The 14,325-nt window shown below is 44.5% G+C and overlaps 1 protein-coding gene across 2 annotated transcripts in view; it reads left to right on the top strand.

The window, feature by feature from the left end:
* The window catches only part of MSS51 (MSS51 mitochondrial translational activator), a 117,261-nt gene extending 103,540 nt beyond the window's left edge, over nt 1–13,721 (top strand). For both annotated transcript variants that reach the window (XM_073558595.1, XM_073558594.1), the window contains exons 2-7: nt 8,487–8,688; nt 8,774–8,929; nt 9,228–9,352; nt 10,038–10,601; nt 13,126–13,219; nt 13,323–13,721. In XM_073558595.1, the coding sequence (XP_073414696.1) occupies nt 8,507–8,688; nt 8,774–8,929; nt 9,228–9,352; nt 10,038–10,601; nt 13,126–13,219; nt 13,323–13,536 (1,335 nt within the window). In that variant the 5' untranslated portion in view covers nt 8,487–8,506 and the 3' untranslated portion in view covers nt 13,537–13,721. The remainder of the gene's footprint in view (nt 1–8,486; nt 8,689–8,773; nt 8,930–9,227; nt 9,353–10,037; nt 10,602–13,125; nt 13,220–13,322) is intronic.
* Nucleotides 13,722–14,325: the final 604 nt, after the last annotated feature.

Raw genomic sequence — 14,325 nt, 5'->3', positions numbered from 1 at the left:
TCATTCCTGATTCTCGGCTTCTGATTGTATGATGCCACATTTTCTAGATTGTCGGATCACAGAGCAGATTCCGGTATGAAGCAGCTTAGTCCGGGGATGGTCCGGTGTAGTAGGAGGTAAATAAAGGGTTAACCCCGTCCATTTATCAACCTGTGTGCAGACATGACATTTATAGAGAGACAGGTCATACTAAATATTGGCAGCTGAGCAGGTTCTGATGTGCGGGATGGGGGGGGGAGATAGAAGGGCAGATCACTGGAGACCCAGCATCTCAAGACCCCAGTTAGACGCCGCAGACCATCGGAGAGCAGGTAACCCCTAGAGCCGGGTGACCGAAACCAGGATTGATCTGCCTATCTATCTATCTATCTATCTATCTATCTATCTATCTATCTAGCTATCATCTATTTATTATCTATTATCTTTCTATCTATTATCTATCTATCTATTATCTATCTGTCTGTCTATCTATCTATCTGTCTGTCTGTCTATCATCTATCTATTTATATCTATCAATCTCTATTATCTATTATCTATCATCTATTTATTATCTATTATCTTTCTATCTATTATCTATCTATCTATTAATCTATCTGTCTGTCTGTCTGTCTGTCTGTCTATCTATCTATCTGTCTGTCTGTCTGTCTATCATCTATATCTATCAATCTCTATTATCTATCTATTATCTATCATCTATTTATTATCTATTATCTTTCTATCTATTATCTATCTATCATCTATCTATTATCTATCTATCTGTCTACTTTCTTTCTATATGTCTATAATGCCAGAAATTAGGATGATAAAGCAGCATCATCCAATCTTGCGGGTGTCACTGAGTTCCGGCCACTGGACTGTAAAGTACAATGAAGAGCGGCAGTATTCCCATGTAAAAAAAAAAAAAAGTGAAGAATTGTCTTTATTCCATGGCCGCCATGTACAGGACAGTTTTGGGAAAGAGCCTTTGTCACTCTATCAATTCAATGTATGACTTTATTTGATTATTTCCATCATTGTTTCTCTGTATTGCATTCTTTCTCTCTCTTTTGTTCTCTCTCGTTCTATGCTCTCTCACACTCGCACTTTCTCTTGAATTTTCTTTCTCTCTATCTTTCTTTGTCTTTTGCTTTCCTTCTTTCCCTCATTCTGTCTTTCTCTCAGCCTTTCTCTCTCTCTCTCTTTTCTTTCTTTCTCTTCCTTTTCTTTTTCTCTCTTTCTTTCTCTCTCGTTCTATGCTCTGTCAGCCTCGCACTTTCTCTTGAATTTTCTTTTTCTTTCTTTCTTTCTTTCTTTCTTTCTTTCTTTCTTTCTTTCTTTCTTTCTTTCTTTCTTTCTTTCTTTCTTTCTCTCTTTCTTTCTCTCTTTCCTTCTTCCCCTCGCTCTGTCATCCTCGCTCTCTCTTTCTCTCCCACTTTCCCTTTCTCTCTGTTTCCCTGTATGAGGGGCTCCGGCCTCGGGATGGCAATGGCTGACAATGTTCCCATTCACTGACAGAAAGCAGAAGTCCAACCACAATGTGAGGAGCCTCCTGTCATTACCCCAGGAATAGTCAGCAATTCTATAGATCCTTGTACATAAGGGGCAGCAGCTGAGAGCCCCCCACCCCGGGTATTCAGGACTGTGGAGAACCCGAGACCACCTGTGTAGGGGTCCGGTGACCTCATCGTCTGTGATCAGATCCTAAATATGGAGCCAGAATGTAAACATATATTTAGCACATGTAATGGAGATGTCACACGCACATAAACGCCAGCAAACCCGAGGACAGGATGACGGGGGTCCGCAGAGCAGCTCCCACCCCGTTATCACTGCTGTCAGAGGCTTGTTATCTGAGACCCCAATAGTCTCAATAGAAACAAATTGCATATGTGTCACTATAAAGAGGCTAGTGCGGACCCCGGTGTCCCGGTATCTACGTACAAAGGGGTAATTGGTGTCCCAGTATCTGTGTATTGGGAGGAGATCAGTGTCCCGGTATCTGTGTATTAGAAGATCGGAGTCCCTGTATCTGTGTACTAGAAGATCAGTGTCCCGTTATCTGTGTATTAGGAGAAGATCGGTGTGTCCGTATCTATGTATCAAGAGAAGATCGGTGTCCCGATATCTCTGTATTAGGAGATCGGTGTCCTGGAATCTCTGTATTAGGAGGAGATCGTTGTCGAAGTATTTGTGTATTGGAAGATGACCGGTGTCCCAGTATCTGTGTATTAGGAGATCGGTGTACCTTTATCTTTGTATTGGGAGGAGATCGGTGCCCTGTATCTGTGTATTGGGAGGAGATTGGTGTCCCTTTATCTGTGTATCAGGAGGAGATCAGTGCCCTGTATCTGTGTATCAGGAGGAGATCGGGGTCCCTGTATCTGTGTATCAGGAGGAGATCGGGGTCCCTGTATCTGTGTAGTAGGAGATCGGTGTCCCTGTATTTCTGTATTAGGAGGAGATCGGTGCCCTGTATCTGTGTATCAGGAGGAGATCGGGGTCCCTTTATCTGTGTATTGGGAGGAGATCGGGGTCCCTTTATCTGTGTATTGGGAGGAGATCGGGGTCCCTTTATCTGTGTATTGGGAGGAGATCGGGGTCCCTATATCTGTGTATTGGGAGGAGATCGGTGTCCCTGTATCTGTGTATTAGGAGGAGATCAGGGTCCCTGTATCTGTGTATCAGGAGGAGATCAGTGCCCTGTATCTGTGTATCGGGAGGAGATCGGTGTCCCTGTATCTGTGTATCAGGAGGAGATCAGGGTCCCTGTATTTGTGTATAGGGAGGAGATCGGGGTCCCTGTATCTGTGTATTAGGAGGAGATCGGGGTCCCTGTATCTGTGTATCGGAAGGAGATCGGTGTCCCTGTTTCTGTGTATCAGGAGATCAGTGCCCTGTATCTGTGTATCAGGAGGAGATCGGTGTCCCTGTATCTGCGTATCGGGAGGAGATCGGTGCCCTGTATCTGTGTATTAGGAGGAGATCAGGGTCCCTGTATCTGTGTATCAGGAGGAGATCAGTGCCCTGTATCTGTGTATCGGGAGGAGATCGGTGCCCTGTATCTGTGTATCAGGAGGAGATCGGTGCCCTGTATCTGTGTATCGGGAGAAGATCGGGGTCCCTGTATCTGTGTATCGGGAGGAGATCGGTGTCCCTGTATCTGTGTATCAGGAGGAGATCGGGGTCCCTGTATTTGTGTATAGGGAGGAGATCGGGGTCCCTGTATCTGTGTATCAGGAGATCAGTGCCCTGTATCTGTGTATTAGGAGGAGATCGGTGCCCTGTATCTGTGTATTGGGAGGAGATCGGTGTCCCTCTATCTGTGTATTGGGAGGAGATCAGTATCCCTGTATCTGTGTATTGGGAGGAGATCGGTATCCCTGTATCTGTGTATCGGGAGGAGATCAGTGCCCTGTATCTGAGTATTGGGAGGAGATCGGGGTCCCTGTATCTGTGTATCGGGAGGAGATCGGGGTCCCTGTATCTGTGTATTAGGAGGAGATCACTGTCCCTGTATCTGTGTATTGGGAGGAGATCAGTGTCCTGTATCTGTGTATCAGGAGGAGATCGGGGTCCTTGTATCTGTGTATTAGGAGGAGATCGGGGTCCCTGTATTTGTGTATCGGGAGGAGATCAGGGTCCCTGTATCTGTGTATTAGGAGGAGATCGGGGTCCCTGTATCTGTGTATCGGAAGGAGATCGGTGTCCCTGTATCTGTGTATCAGGAGATCAGTGCCCTGTATCTGTGTATTAGGAGGAGATCGGTGCCCTGTATCTGTGTATTGGGAGGAGATCGGTGTCCCTCTATCTGTGTATTGGGAGGAGATCAGTATCCCTGTATCTGTGTATTGGGAGGAGATCGGTATCCCTGTATCTGTGTATCGGGAGGAGATCGGTGCCCTGTATCTGTGTATTGGGAGGAGATCAGTGTCCTGTATCTGTGTATCAGGAGGAGATCGGGGTCCCTGTATCTGTGTATCAGGAGGAGATCGGTGCCCTGTATCTGTGTATTAGGAGGAGATCGGTGCCCTGTATCTGTGTATTGGGAGATCGGTGTCCCTGTATCTGTGTATTGGGAGGAGATTGGTGTCCCTGTATCTGTGTATTGGGAGAGATCGGGGTCCCTGTATCTGTGTATCAGGAGGAGATCGGGGTCCCTGTATCTGTGTATCAGGAGGAGATCGGTGTCCCTGAATCTGTGTATCGGGAGGAGATCGGTGTCCCTGTATCTGTGTATCAGGAGGAGATCAGGGTCCCTGTATCTGTGTATCAGGAAGAGTTCGGAATCCCTGTATCCCTGTGTATTGGTAGGTGATCGGTGTCCAGTCCCGGTATCTGTGTATTGGGAGGTGATCGGTGTCCAGTCCCGGTATCTGTGTATTGGGAGGAGATCGGTGTCCCTGCATCTGTGTATTGGGAGGAGATCAGTGTCCCGGTATCTGTGTATTGGGAGGAGATCAGTGTCCAGTCCCGGTCTCTAAGTATTGGGAGATCAGTGTCCCTGTATCTGTGTATTGGGAGGAGATCAGTGTCTCGGTATCTGTGTATCGGGAGGAGATCGGTGTCCCTGAATCTGTGTATTGGGAGGAGATCGGTGTCCTGTATCTGTGTATTTGGAGGAGATCGGTGTCCTGTATCTGTATATTTGGAGGAGATCAGTGTCCCTGTATCTGTGTATTTGGAGGAGATCGGTGTCCTGTGTCACGGGGTCCTTCTCCGATAGCACACAATCAACAGAGCGAGGGAAGGGTGAACAATCCCAAGACCTTTATTAAAGCCAAAATTAGAAGGTCCATAAACAACCCACCACACTGAGGATACAATAGTCCAGAACAAGAATGTAGTCCAGTAACAGGATAAAATGTCCAGGGAGACGAGATTCCAAAACTAGCACCAGAGGATAAAAATGGGTCCTTCTCTCTGAAGTGCAGTCTTTACATGATCCACTCCAAACAGGAACTGACTTGCCCAGCTCCTGTTCTCCCCACCCCCTTCCTTGTGTCCGGGGTAGTCAAACAGGTTGGGGCGGTTTCCAGGCCTCCCAGAGGAGAACAAATGAGCCTTGGGGATTAATGCACTACAGGGGGTCATCAAGAGACAGACACAATCAGGCTGTAGACCCACAGGGCATCAAGAAAAACACTATGAAAACAAGTGAAATAGAAATATACACAAAATGACATCCACATAGCATATCATACCATCACATCCTGTGATCGGTATCCTGTATCTGTGTATTAGGAGGAGATCAGTGTCCCTGTATCTGTGTATTGGGAGGAGATCAGTGTCCTGTATCTGTGTATTGGGAGGAGATCGGTGTCCTGTATCTGTGTATTGGGAGGAGATCGGTGTCCTGTATCTGTGTATTGGGAGGAGATCGGTGTCCTGTATCTGTGTATTGGGAGGAGATCGGTGTCCTGTATCTGTGTATTGGGAGGAGATCGGTGTCCTGTATCTGTGTATCGGGAGGAGATCGGTGTCCCTGAATCTGGAGATCGGTGTCCTGTATCTGTGTATTGGGAGGAGATCGGGGTCCCTGTATCTGTGTATCAGGAGGAGATCGGTGTCCCTGTATCTGTGTATTGGGAGGAGATCGGTGTCCTGTATCTGTGTATTAGGAGGAGATCGGTGTCCCTGTATCTGTGTATCAGGAGGAGATCGGTGTCCTGTATCTGTGTATTTGGAGGAGATCAGTGTCCCTGTATCTGTGTATTGGGAGGATTCCTGCTGTGATATCTGCACATTAGGAGACTGTCTCTCTGTATATGACTCTGTCTGACAGGTGCTGTCCTGGGTTACTGTGTATTAGCAGCTGGGGCCGCTTTGTATATTTTAGGATTAGTGAGATGTGCTGGGATGAAGGTGACAATGAGACAGAAGTATAAAGGTCGCTCTCGGGGGTGACCCCCATATTAGAGGCTCCAATCCCGTCTGTCACCTCCTCTGGAGATTTCTGGACTCTGCGGGAAGTGGTTAATTATAGACAGACGTATCTGGTGGCGGCTGAGTGACAGTGATGAGTGTCGGCAGATCAATGACTGCGTGCGTCTGGGGCTGCAGCCAATCACATCACAAGAATCTAACTGTAGGATCAGGTGGGGTATGAACAATACGGAGGTAGATACTGGTACTGTCTGCACATAACAGTTCAGTGATTTTATAATCTCTGTATAAGAGGTAAGTGCCCTAATAATCTCTGTATAATAGTTAGGAGTCCTTATAATCTCTGTATAATAGTTAGGCGTCCTTATAATCTCTGTATAATAGTTAGGCGTCCTTATAATCTCTGTATAATAGTTAGGAGTCCTTATAATCTCTGTATAATAGTTAGGTGCCCTAATAATCTCTGTATAATAGTTAGGAGTCCTTATAATCTCTGTTTAATAGTTAGGAGTCCTTATAATCTCTGTATAATAGTTAGGAGTCCTTATAATCTCTGTATAGTAGTCAGGTGTCCTTATAATCTCTGTATAATAGTTAGGTGTCCTTATAATCTCTGTATAATAGTTAGGCGTCCTTATAATCTCTGTATATTAGTTAGGAGTCCTTATAATCTCTGTATAATAGTTAGGCGTCCTTATAATCGCTGTATAATAGTTAGGTGTCCTTATAATCTCTGTATAACAGTTAGGTGTCCTTATAATATCTGTATAATAGTTAGGTGCCCTAATAATCTCTGTATAATAGTTAGGAGTCCTTATAATCTCTGTATAATAGTTAGGAGTCCTTATAATATCTGTATAATAGTTAGGTGCCCTAATAATCTCTGTATAATAGTTAGGAGTCCTTATAATCTCTGTATAATAGTTAGGAGTCCTTATAATCTCTGTATAATAGTTAGGTGCCCTAATAATCTCTGTATAATAGTTAGGAGTCCTTATAATCTCTGTATAATAGTTAGGCGTCCTTATAATCGCTGTATAATAGTTAGGTGTCCTTATAATCTCTGTATAACAGTTAGGTGTCCTTATAATATCTGTATAATAGTTAGGTGCCCTAATAATCTCTGTATAATAGTTAGGAGTCCTTATAATCTCTGTATAATAGTTAGGAGTCCTTATAATATCTGTATAATAGTTAGGTGCCCTAATAATCTCTGTATAATAGTTAGGCGTCCTTATAATCTCTGTATAATAGTTAGGAGTCCTTATAATCTCTGTATAATAGTTAGGAGTCCTTATAATCTCTGTATAGTAGTTAGGTGTCCTTATAATCTCTGTATAATAGTTAGGTGCCCTAATAATCTCTGTATAATAGTTAGGAGTCCTTATAATCTCTGTATAATAGTTAGGTGCCCTAATAATCTCTGTATAATAGTTAGGTGTCCTTATAATCTCTGTATAACAGTTAGGTGTCCTTATAATATCTGTATAATAGTTAGGTGCCCTAATAATCTCTGTATAATAGTTAGGAGTCCTTATAATCTCTGTTTAATAGTTAGGAGTCCTTATAATCTCTGTATAATAGTTAGGAGTCCTTATAATCTCTGTATAGTAGTTAGGTGTCCTTATAATCTCTGTATAATAGTTAGGTGCCCTAATAATCTCTGTATAATAGTTAGGAGTCCTTATAATCTCTGTATAATAGTTAGGCGTCCTTATAATCTCTGTATATTAGTTAGGAGTCCTTATAATCTCTGTATAATAGTTAGGCGTCCTTATAATCGCTGTATAATAGTTAGGTGTCCTTATAATCTCTGTATAACAGTTAGGTGTCCTTATAATATCTGTATAATAGTTAGGTGTCTTTATAATCTCTGTATAATAGTTAGGTGTCTTTATAATCTCTATATAATAGTTTGGCGTCCTTATAATCTCTGTATAATAGTTAGGTGTCTTTATAATCTCTGTATAATAGTTAGGTGTCCTTATAATCTTTGTATAACAGTTAGGAGTCCTTATAATCTCTGTATAATAGTTAGGTGTCTTTATAATCTCTATATAATAGTTAGGTGTCCTTATAATCTCTGTATAATAGTTAGGAGTCCTTATAATCTCTGTATAATAGTTAGGTGCCCTTATTATCTCTGTATAATAGTTAGGAGTCCTTCAAATCTCTGTATAATAGGATAGGTGTCCTTATAATCCCTGTATAATAGTTAGGAGTCCTTATAATCTCTGTATAACAGTTAGGCGTCCTTATAATCTATGTATAATAGAGAGGTGTCCTTATAATCTCTGTATATTAGTTAGATGTCTTTATAATCTCTGTATAATAGTTAGAAATCCTAATAATCTCTATATAATAGTTAGGAATCCTTATAATCTCTGTAGAGATAGGTGTCCTTATAATCTCTATATTATAGTTAGGTGTCCTTATAATCTGCATAATATTTAGGAGAACATATAATCTCTGTATAATAGTTAGGTGTCTTTATAATCTGTGTATAATGGTTAGGTGTCTTTATAATCTGTGTATAAGAGGAAGGTGTCCTTAGTCCTTACAATCTCTATAGGTCTAGGTACTATATGGAGGTAATACGTCAGCGTCTTCTTTCTTCCTGACAGTCGTCCATCACTTGGTCAAGATGTCTCAGAAGAAAGTCTCATTTAAGAAGAAGCCCTCCAAGAAGAAGAGCGTGGCGCCCTCTGTGGCAACCAGCAGTTACTACACCGACTCCCTCGGGTTTATGGCCATGGACAGCAACGTCCCGGGTCTGTCCAACGTCATCCTGCAGAAGCTGAACATGAAGAGCATGAACGAGTACAGGTGCCCATGCGTCCTCCGTCGTCCACCCGCAGCCATCTTTATGGTCACGTCTAGTGCATGCATTTCTTCTTTTTCCTCTGGCCAGGTCCGCTGTTGAGGGCAAGAGTCTCGCCATAAACTTTGGTATTCGGACGTATGCCGAGATGTTTCGGAAGATGGAAGATACCTACAAGTTCTGTGCGCAGTGCAAGAAGCTGCCATCTCGACTTCCCGATCCACGAACCATGAGGCGCTGTAAGAGGTATGTTCCTTTTATCACCGCCCAACCAGAACAGCTCCGTTCACACCTTAATCAGAAGACCCTGACACAAAAACAGGATATCCAGTAGTGATGACCACCTTAGGCACATATACACAAGGTGCCACACGGGTTCATGTAAGGTATCTAAAGAGATCCACATCCATAGTCAGATCACAGACGTCCCATGATGGATGAGTCATCACACTCAAAACCTTGGCCAACTGGAATATATTGGATACACCAGAGGACCCCAGAAAATCTACTTTCCAGAAACCGCTTATTATTTGCCTCCTCCTAGGTGCCAGAACGTCTACTACTGTTCTTCAGAGTGTCAGAGGGAAAACTGGCCGATACATAAGAAGTTCTGCAGGAAGCTGAAGGTGGCCGCCGTCGACAGGCTCGTGGAGTGGCTGATATTTACAGGTCATCAAAGAATGAAAGTTTTTTTTGTACTTTTAAACTTTATTTATTGTTGTCACAAGGCAAGGACATTGGAGACCAGTGGTCCACAATTTGAAGAATACGTTATCACAAGGACATCATCGACCAGTGGTCTCCAGTCTGAAGGCTATGTTGTCACAGGGACATCATTAACCAGTGGTCCACAACCTGAAGACTATGTAGTCATTAGGACATCGTAGACCAATGGTCCGCAACCTGAAAACTTTGTTGTCATGAGGACATTGTAGTCTAGTTTTCTCCATCTTGTGGCTGTCCAGCATTTCAGTCAGTACTACCCTCAGTATATTTTATTTGGCCAATTGCTGAAATGCTACAGATTGGTGACCATTGATCTACAATGTCCTTTTAATAACATAGTCTTCAGGATGGAGACTACCGGTTTACATGCCCTTATTATAGTTTAGTCTTCAGGATGGAGACCACCGGTCTATGATGTCCTCATGACCAAATTGTCTTCAGGATGGAGACTTCTGGTCTACAATGTCCTCGTTATAACATGGTCTTACTGTAAGGTTGTAGACCTCGGGTCTACATTGTTCTTGCTATAACATGGTCTTCGGGATGGAAACCACCAGTCTACAATGTCCTTAAGATAACTTCGCCTTAACACTGGATACCACTGACAACTACTGTACGTTTCCCACAGGTGACATCCCTTTTCCCACTTCTCCTTGGACTAAATGCTTCATGAATATAAAGTCTTGGGATGACTGGTTTGCAATGCAAGAAAATTTGGAGGAAAAACTGGACGCCATTATGGCCGGACACTATATGGGAATCTTGTGGTCCAATGCAGGAAAGCCAAAGCCAGAAACCAGGGAGCTCCGGGACTCCGTCAAACGTTTGACCACAGATTTCTTCTCCAGGCCAGTGACAATAGGTTTTGCTATTAATACCTTCTGCGTTGACCCTTGCAGTGGGCCGGTCACTGTCCACATAGTGGGGGCTTCTCACATAGAAACCTTGAATATTAGAGCCACAGACTACGATGAGCTTGCTAAAATGTTTCCCAGAAACCAGGGTCTAGAAGTCGTCATGATCGGGCCGGAAGTGGTGGATGGTCCAGCGATGAGGCCTCCATTGACAGCCTATGGACCACGGGGTAAAGTGTACGTGAGCGGGTACAAGAGCCTATATCACATCTTCTGGGAAACAGTGGTGGAAAACGCAAGAGCGGCCAGGCCCGATCTGGTGGTGGGATTCCATCCAGGTATGTGTAACATCAGGCGCTGGCCACCTGCCTCCCCCGATACTCGATCCCTCACAAACAAAGCTATTTTTTTCATTTGCCATACTTGGTATTCTGAACAACTCTTATGTGTGAGCCAAAAGTTCAAACAGGAATCAACGGGACCCTTGCAGGGCTTACTCCACAAGGAGGTGCCAGGTTACTAGCCTGAGCTCGGACTGTAGAGAATCCTACGGATTTACAGTCCGTGTAGACCTGTAGCTGTGAAGCTTAAGTACAGCTTTTTGATCCAGCCCCTGCCTGCCAAGAATGTTAGCCTCACCCGGGCCAGCAGCCACAAAAATCCTGGATGGCTTTATGGTTTGCGTAAGCGAGACATCCGTGGACAGCTGCGGAGAGCTCAAGAGCAGATATGTGAATGAAAGCCGGCACAAAAATCACAGGGGCTGCTTAAAGGGAACTCGTCACTTTGCTCACACACAGGCTTGCAGGAGGCTGGGAATAAGTAGCTAAGGTCCTGGAAGCCGCACGTGCATAGGAGCACGGGAACAGGTTGCCGAGGTCCTGGAAGCCGCAGGTGGATAGGAGACATCCTGAAAGCTGCAGGTGGACAGGAGACAAACTAGAAGCCACAGGGGGCCAGGAGACTGGGAATAGGTAGCCGAGCTCCTGGAAGCCACAGGTGGACAGGAGACTTCCTGAAAGCCGCAGGCAGGTACGAGATGGAGAGTAGTTAGCTGAAGTCCTGGAAGCTGCAGGTGGACAGGAGACCAGAGACAGGTTGCCGAGGTCCTGGAAGTCACAGCTAGACAGGAGATGTCCTGGAAGCCGCAGGTGGACAGGAGACTAGGAATAGTTAGCCAAGGTTCTGGAAGCAGCAGGTGGAAAGAAGACGTCCTGGAAGCCACAGGTGAACAGGAGATGTTTTGGAAGCCAGACAGGAGACTGGGAACAGGTAGCCAAGGTACGGGAACCCGCAGGTGGAAAGGAGACATCCTGGAAGCTGCAGGTGGAAAGGAAATGTCCTGGAATCCACAGGCGGTCAGGAGACTGGGAATAGATAGCCGAGGTCCTGGAAGCCACAGGAGGACACGAGACTTCTTGGAAGCCGCAGGCAGACAGGAGACTGGGAATAGGTAGCCAAAGTAGTGGTTCTCGTAGGTGGATTGAAGAGGTCCTGGAAGCTGCCTGCGGCAGGAGAATGGGAACATTTAGCCAAGGTCGCCGGTGGATAGTAGATGTCCTGGAAGCCACATGTGGCAGGAGACTGGGAATAGGTAGACAAGGTCCTGGAAGCTGCAAGTGAACTGGAGACCAGGAACAGATAAATAGGACTCAGAAACATGGTGTCTTAATACCAAGACACAGGTGCGTAACACATACCTTAGCTTGGTCTCTATAATGAGAACTATTCCCATTCCATCAAAGCTATGTTCATGGCAGAGATCTATCAATCATGTAGGGTGTCTCTGCACAGCCCATTTTCCCCCCAGGACATGACTATAGTAAGGTCACAAGCCAAACCTTCACCTGCCTGCAGCCACCACTAAGGGGAGCGCACTGTATACTGTGGTCATGGAGTCCTAGCCCCCCTGGTGGTGGTTGCAGGTATGACAATGTTCGTGTTCCTGTCTTCACAGGGGATTTGTGGCTTTGTATCTGTCTCACAGTGATTTCTTAGCCAAGTTCCTCAGTTTTCACACCAGTCCTCTCATGTGTCCTCTCGACTGGCGTGACGTAATGGCAGTACCCAGTTATTGTGCTGCGGCTCCGTCACATCCCAAATCTCCACTAATCTCCAGGACATTACCAGCGAGCTGTCAGCGCTATATATAAGGGACCAGGAATCGCACACTCGGGGTCTCCTGCGCGATGATATCTTCCACATTCATTTTAGGATTTAGGATATTGAGTCCTGAACAAAACAGCAGGAGCCAATCAGATTGTACTGGACTGGTTGCTATGAGCAACAACACATCCATCAAATGTTACAAAGAAATATTACTGTTGCCCATGGCAACCTAACAGTCAAAAATCAGTTAGGAGCAGTTTGAAAAGATAAACTATGAACTGTTTGGTTGCCATGGATACCACAATCACTGTGTGTCCATGAAGCAGCCTAGAAGGGGCGAAACAGCAGCACCCCAAAACGTTTAAAAATACTCTCCGGCTTCTTAAAATAGTGTCATGTAGTGCACCGCCAAACTGTTTTACAGGCTGCACCCCTTCCACTGCCTCATCTTTTTGCCCCATGAAGTTTCTATGGCCTATACTGGCTAATTTTTGGGCATGCCCTCCACTAACTACTGGCCTTTCTCAAGCCATGGCCCCTCCATCACTTTTTCAAGCTGTCAGATAGAGCTCACTGATGGTTTTTCAGTTAACTCATTCTGCTAAAGAAGGCAAAAGGCGCAATTTTTTTAAATGAAACCCAAATGTAAAATAATGTTTTAGACCCAAAAATGTGCATTTATTTAAAAAAAAAAAAAAAAAAAAATCATCCCTGAAGATGGACAGCCTAGTTATCTCTCAACTCTCTTATCAGGATTTCACGCCTCGCAGGGTCTCGCCGAGGGCTGGCTACCAACTCTGCTGCTCCTGCGCGACTACGACATCCCCACGCTATTCACCATGTACAAGTAAGTGCTGCCATCTCCCCAACAGTGGTCGCTAGCACTACAACTCTCAGCATGCCCTATTTAGAGCGCCCCAATCTCCAACTTCGGTCTCTTTCCCTTGCAGCGAGCAGGAGCTGAAGTATTCCCTGCAGATTCTGGCGGAGCTGGACGCTCGGATTCTGGATTCTGGCCCGTTTCCATTCAGTTCCCAGAAGCCGGAGCAGGTTCAGTCGGACCCCAACAAGCCCCCCGTGAGCAGCAACGCCTACTACCTACTATTCAAGGGAGCAACGTGGCTTGATTCTGGTACCAACATGGGAGAACTGGACAAAGACTGACTTAGGGACAGACACAAACAGCACCTCATAGCTCAGCATCCTTAACCCCAAACTGTGGGCATCCCAGGGAACAATCATGTTGCCCACCTTCCCTGTAGTGACGACCCCTAACCTAATGTTTGTTCCAATAAATTACACATCATCGTGTCTGTAACATTATATTACATAATATCTTCTTTACAATATGTATGTCTTCGATTTCATGATGTTCCAGAAATGGCCACTAGATGGAGACAGGTGCTAGGATTCATTCCATCAGGGCCCAGATGAGAGTGGTGATGTCATCAGTGACATCAATAGTTATTACATCGTTACTGGCGGCACATCCAGAATATCCACCGCAATCAACATCCTGTCCACACCTCTCTGGCTGTTATGTCACTTTACCGTGCTGGATCTGTCCAGTAGTTATATTCTTGTACATAGGGAGCAGTATTATAGTAGTTATATTCTTGTACACAGGAGCAGTATTATAGTAGTTATATTCTTGTACATAAGAGGCAGTATTATAGTAGTTATATTCTTGTACATAGGGGCAGTATTATAGCAGTTATATTCTTGTACATAGGGGGCAGTATTATAGTAGTTATATTCTTGTACATAGGGAGCAGTATTATAGTAGTTATATTCTTGTACACAGGTGCAGTATTATAGTAGTTATATTATTGTACATAAGAGGCAGTATTATAGTAGTTATATTCTTGTACATAGGGGCAGTATTATAGTAGTTATATTCTTGTACATAGGGGCAGTATTATAGTAGTTATATTCTTGTACATAGGGGGCAGT

The sequence above is a fragment of the Dendrobates tinctorius genome, unplaced genomic scaffold, assembly GCF_039654945.1.
Source record: "Dendrobates tinctorius isolate UK_male_01 unplaced genomic scaffold, ASM3965494v1 ptg000257l, whole genome shotgun sequence".
NCBI lineage: Eukaryota > Metazoa > Chordata > Amphibia > Anura > Dendrobatidae > Dendrobates > Dendrobates tinctorius.
This window is presented reverse-complemented; position numbering and strand designations above follow the sequence as displayed.